Source organism: Vicia villosa, linkage group LG6 (genome assembly GCF_029867415.1).
Source record: "Vicia villosa cultivar HV-30 ecotype Madison, WI linkage group LG6, Vvil1.0, whole genome shotgun sequence".
NCBI classification, from domain to species: domain Eukaryota; kingdom Viridiplantae; phylum Streptophyta; class Magnoliopsida; order Fabales; family Fabaceae; genus Vicia; species Vicia villosa.
In genome coordinates this window covers 28,860,858-28,867,217 of record NC_081185.1, presented here as the reverse complement: position 1 = coordinate 28,867,217, position 6,360 = coordinate 28,860,858, and the positions used below count along the sequence as shown (strand labels likewise).

Genomic DNA, 6,360 nt, shown 5'->3' with positions numbered 1-6,360 from the left:
GAGGTAGTTGACAAAAGCGTATAACATTAAATGCGATGCTGTACGGAACACGCAAAGCATTAAATGCACTCAACGGTCATCTTCTCCAAACGCCTATAAATATGAAGTTCTGAAGTGAAGCAAGGTTAACGATTCTGCACCAAAACAACTCATATTAAACTTGCTCAAACGCTGTTCAAATTCAAAGCTCAGAATCTTCATCTTCATCAAAGCTCACTACATTGCTGTTGTAATATATTAGTGAGATTAAGCTTAAACGTTAAGAGAAATATCACAGTTTGTGATTATCGCTTTTAAGAAGCATTTGTAATACTCTTAGAATTGATTACATTAAGTTGTAAGGAACTAGAGTGATCGTGTGGATCAGAATACTCTAGGAAGTCTTAGAGGTTATCTAAGCAGGTTGTAACTAGAGTGATCGTGTGGATCAGTAGACTCTAGAAAAGTCTTAGAGGGTATCTAAGCAGTTGTTCCTGGAGTGATCAGTGTGTGATCAGAAGACTCTGGAAGACTTAGTTGCTGACTAAGTGGAAAACCATTGTAATCCGTGCGATTAGTGGATTAAATCCTCAGTTGAGGTAAATCATCTCTGCGGGGGTGGACTGGAGTAGTTTAGTTAACAACGAACCAGGATAAAAATAACTGTGCAATTTATTCTTATCTGTCAAGTTTTTAAAGCTACACTTATTCAAACCCCCCCTTTCTAAGTGTTTTTCTATCCTTCAATAGGTTGTTTTAGCCAAAAATTTGCCAAAGGGGGAGATTGTAGATGTTTTTATGTTGGCTGAATTTGTGGTAAAACATACCTGGGTGTTTAATGTCTTGACTGATGTCATGACATGATTTATATTGTATTATGCAGGCTGCATATGTGTTAAGCTAATACAGGTTCTGTTAGTGAATGTCATGACCGATGTCATGACATCCTTGTCTGACAGGGGGAGCTGTTATGTTTTATTATTGTGTTTCCTGATTTCTCTCAATCTACAATTTAGGAAACCTTTTATTGTGTGCTGAATATTTCGTCTAGAAGATTTCGGTGACAGCACATTCTGTAACAACCAGATGACGTGTAAATTAGGTTAACTTGGTTAACCCTAATTTGATTCTTGAAAAGCCCGAGGCCCAAGAGCTGCATATAAGAAGACTGCAATCCTAATTTGGAACGTAGAGAGAAAGTTTATTAATTGTGAAGAACCGTAGTTCTGTAGTTGTGTCTCTTGTACTCCAAGCAATTGTCTTTTGATGATTATATTGGAATAGGTTGTTTATGTATTTTGTTACTATAAGCTTTTAAGCACGAGTGTGTGTCTCTTGATTGAAGCTTTTAAGCAGATCAAGGTTTTGAAGTGTGTCTTCTCTCTAAATTTGTTTAATATTTGTTTGTAATCACTACTGTGATTGAGGGGGAGTGAGTGGAGATACTCAGGTATAGGAATAGATTGGAATTACATTGGGTAGGTCTTAAGTGAGGAGTTGTAAACAGGGGAGTTTAACTCCGAATTAATTCTGCTTGTATTGGATTCCCTCCCGGGCTTGGTAGCCCCCAGAGTAGGTATTATTGTATACCGAACTGGGTGAATAATTTGCTGTGTTCTTTACTGTTTTTATGTGTTTATGTTTTAGTGTTTTATACAGTGTAATTGTGGATGTCATAACATCCAATACGACATCGCGTGTGAGTTACTAGAATTTTCACATATGAAAAGCAACGCATTAGTAGAATATAAGTTTAGTAAACTCACATAAGTTTGAGGTAAAGAGAGATAAATGAAAAACGATAGCATCAAGAGATATATGAAACACATGGAATGAATCTCGCTAACACCCTCTAATGCGATGTTCTCTTTTCTCATATATTTTTAGATTCAAACATAATTAAAAATAATTAAGAAAATATGTGAAAACAATTTAAGTATCTTGTATAAACATGAAGTTCTTTTCTTTTTTTTTTCCAGATTTATATAAAATGAGACCTGATCTTTCCGAGTAGAATAGATGGTCAGCAACTGTGAGGCTTGATCTTTGGGACGGTTGAGAGAAAAAAAGGGGTTGTACCTGCAAGACACTCTGATGCCAAGAAAGTGAGAGATTTTGGGTTGAAATGTGATTACCTTGCCCTCTGAGACTAGAGGGCTATTTATGGGACCATTTTGTAACGGTCGATTCCACCTTGCGAGGGCCTATGCGTGATTTGCAGCCAGGAAACACGGAGAGCTAGCCGTTGCCGAGCACGCGAATTCAACGTGCTCGGTCCCAACTTGATGTTTGCCCGGAATGTGTCGGGGAAGGCTGTCGCGTGTTTGGGCCAGAACGCGTTGGGTCAATTTTGATGATTGGGCCAGTCCAGAACAAGACCCATCAAACTCTTTAACGAAATTATAAGATTAAAGCAAATGTCATAAGCATAGAAAAATAACACTTTAATTTTAATCAATAAAACAAAACGAATACAAAATGATGATTAAGAAAAAGGTATTTTATTTATTACTAGTTGAATTTAAAAATTTGGACAAGGCCTCCAAAATGTTTTTAGTCTTCAGTTTTTGTTCATAACTTCCCTCGTTTCATTCATCATATAGCTAATTTTCTTTCACTCATTCATGAAAAAAAAATATCTTTCAAAATCTTCTTCTCATCTCTCTCTCTCTTTTAAGTCAGGAGAAGGTGTTAATTATCATCAATTTTTTTAATTAAAAGAATTAAAAATAATTTATACAATCAAATCAAAGCTAATCGAATCCAAAAAAAAAAAATCATTATTAAAAAATAAACTTATTGTCCCTTATTAACAAGCTTATGAGATTTTGGGGTTTAATTATGTAAAGATTTAATTGGTTATATGTCATAATTATCTAAAGATTTAGTTAGATTGTTTCTTAACAAGCTTGAAATTACTTCAGCAAATATATTTATAATTTTTTTAATGATATTATTTTCAATTTAATCTTTTGTTTTGAAACTATAATTTTTGTTATTTTTTGTCCATAATTAAATATATATAAAAGTTGTATTTTCAATGTATATTTAAAAATAAATGCTAGTGTATAAAAGATTTGGAAAGCTTCACGAAAATCTCTCCACATTGCATGGCCTGAGAAATTATCTCAACAAAACAAATCTAAAATTATTTGACCAAGTCAAATATAATTGACTATAAATGCACTCATCCTTCACTCTCTATAACTTCACACAGTATTTCCTATCATATTCTTGAACCCTTTCACATCTTTATTCTAAAACCAGTTCATCTTCCTTTCTTTCCACACAACATCATGAGGAAGAAAAGTACTCCATATTGTTCTTTTCAATATCCATCTTGGTACTATGATCTTAAACACACACAACCTTTAAGAGGGAATCAATGTGACAACAATGATAATTCTGAGAAAGTGAAACATGCATGTAATGTTTGCAGTAAAGATTTTCAGTCTAAAAAGGCTTTGAATGGGCACATGAGAATACACAAAAAAGATAACAAGGGTATTCCTCCGCCACCAATTTCATCTCCTCAGAATATTGACTTATCAAAATATTTGCCCGAAAAATCGCATAAATGCAGCAAGAGGAATAGTGATATCAATACTATTGATAATGATCATGGTGACAGGAAAAAGCTGAAGCTTAGCAGCATATTGGTGTTGAAATTCAAGACTGTTAAAAAAAAATTAATAATAGAAGATTATAGTTATAGTTACTTGTTATTTCAATATCATGAACATGAGTATTGTGATTGTTTGCATTCATGAGAATTATTCTCTATTTTTTCTTTAATAAAAATTCAATTTCTGGTATAATGTAGTTCAGTGCAATTTTATTTAATTATTTGGGTGGAAACAATCTTACTATATACTCTCAAGTTTATTTTTTCCTCAAGCAGGCATGGATTCTGAATGAGCTGCATAAATTATCATGTGTTGCTTGGTCACCAAGTTTTAATTATCCCCTTGATTTATTGTATTAAAGTTAGTTTATATAGTTGGTTGCAAAAGTTAAGTTAAAAGTTAACCTAAATATTGCCCTAACTAAACAGAACCGATGACCAAGAAGGTATTGGAAGAAAAGTTTCGGTTTTCTGTGTGAAAGTTTTTGTGTTTTTATGTCATTGTTGCTGATCTATGTTTCTGTCTTCCCTCTGTTTTTATTTGTTCAAACTTGATCAAATATTTAAACAATTGGAATAAAAATATAATTTTTAATGATGTGGTATGACGACTAGAATAATTATTAATTAATATGTTTTTAAATGAATTAATATTTAATAATTTAAAGTAATATATTTTTAAATTTTGTTAATTAAAAGTTTTAAAATAAGATTTTCTGGGCTTAAACAATTCTCGTACAACCAAAGCCCAATATGAGTATTACAACATGTGTGTATTAGCTTTATAAACACAAATTATTTCTAACAAAAACAATATGAGACTATATTCTAACCAAAGCATTTAAATTATTTCTAACAAAACAATATGAGACTATATTCTAACTAAAGCATTTTTGAAACAAGAATCAAAGAAATTCAAATAACAAATTTGAATTGGGAGATTAGAACATGATAACGGATATTGTTAAGCTGCATAATTATCTATATTTTCATTGTAATCATCATGTCAATATAATATGGTATCTTAAAATCATCTTTGCAGTTGAATATTTAAGGTTATGTTTGGGAGTTTGGAGGGGAGGGGAAGGGAAGGCTTCCGAAAACGTATTTTTAAAAAAATATAGAAAATTTTTTGACATTTTTTGAAAAAATGATTTTGTTTAGAATGATAAAATAGTCATTATCATTACCAAAATTTTAATTTTCAAAATAGTATAACAACCTAAAAGATATTTGGATAATTTATGTAAGCCTTCCAAAACCCTCCAAAACCCTTCTTCAATATAATTTTTGAGTTCTTCTATTTTACGGGGTTTTTGGTGTTATGAATAAAATCAAACCCTCCAAAATCCTCCTACCCAAAATCCTTTTATTAATTTGACCCAACTCTTCTTATTTTCCAAAGCACTCCCCTTTCTTCCCCTCCAAACTCCCAAACATAGCCTAAAAGAATTCACTATGCCAACTTTGTCCTTTAGCAGCGCATCTACGAAAGCGCTTTTAGGAAAAGCGCTGCTATAGGGCTCGGTAAAAACAACATTAAAAAAGAAGAGGAAAAAGTGCTGGTAAAGGGGGGGGGGTATGAAAGCGCTTTAGTAAAAGCGCTGGTGTCATACCCCAAATTTGTCCTACCCTATTTATCTGGCTTATAATTCATATACATACATCATTTAGGTCATGGCCCAATTCATGCATTCATATCATGGTTACCGTTCCAAAAAGGAGCTCCTGGCACAAAGAACTTCTGATTAAATATAAGGATCTGAGGTCTGGTCTTGTGGCATCATTCTCCTAAGGGCTGAAGGATAGAAAAACACTTAGAAAGGGTGGGTTTGAATAAGTGTTGTCTAAAAACTTGAACGATAAAAACAAATTGCACAGTTATTTTTATCCTGGTTCGTTGTTAACTAAACTACTCCAGTCCACCCCCACGGAGTGATTTACCTCACCTGAGGATTTAATCCACTAATCGCAACAGATTACAATGGTTTTCCACTTAGCCCACGACTAAGTCTTCTAGAGTATCCTGATCACAACCTGATCACTCTAGGAACAAATGCTTAGACACAAGCTAAGACTTTCTTAGAGTATCCTGACCACCACGTGATCACTCTAATTACAACTGCTTAGACACAAGCTAAGACTTCCTAGAGTATCCTGATCAACACTTGATCACTCTAGTTACTTACAAATTAATGTAATCAAATAAGAGTTTTACAATGCTTCTGAAAAGCTATAATCACAACAGTGATATTTCTCTTAACGTTTAAGCTTAATCTCACTAATATATTACAACAACAATGTAGTGAGCTTTGATGAAGATGAAGTTTCTGAGCTTTGAGTTTGAACAGCGTTTCAGCAAGTTAAATGTTTGTCAATTCGTCAACCTTGCTTCTCATCAGAACTTCATATTTATAGGCACTTTGAGAAGATGACCGTTGGGAGCATTTAATGCTTTGCGTATTCCGTACAACATTGCATTTAATGTTTCACGCTTTTGTCAACTACCTCGAGCCTTGTTCACGCTGTGTCTACTGATGTTGCCTTTAATAGCTTCCAACGTTCCTTTTGTCAGTCAGCGTAGCCTGCCACCTGTACTTTCTTCTGATCTGATGTTTGTGTATATAATATTTGAATATCATCAGAGTCAAACAGCTTGGTGCATATCATCTTCTTGTCTTCTGACCTTGAAGTGCTTCTGAGCGTGATACCATGAGAACTTCAGTGCTTCTGCTTCTGATCTCAAGTTCTTCTGA

At 33.5% G+C, this 6,360-nt stretch overlaps 1 protein-coding gene across 1 annotated transcript; it reads left to right on the top strand.

The window, feature by feature from the left end:
* Positions 1–3,275: 3,275 nt before the first annotated feature.
* LOC131613454 (uncharacterized) lies at positions 3,276–3,749 on the top strand. Its single transcript, XM_058885122.1, has one exon. It carries the CDS (start codon positions 3,276–3,278, stop codon positions 3,747–3,749), a length of 474 nt encoding a protein of 157 aa, XP_058741105.1.
* The last annotated feature ends 2,611 nt before the right edge of the window (positions 3,750–6,360 follow it).

Excerpts from the sequence above, each read along its gene's own strand:
- LOC131613454 (XM_058885122.1), top strand. The coding sequence starts at position 3,276 with ATGAGGAAGAAAAGTACTCCATATTGTTCTTTTCAATATCCATCTTGG.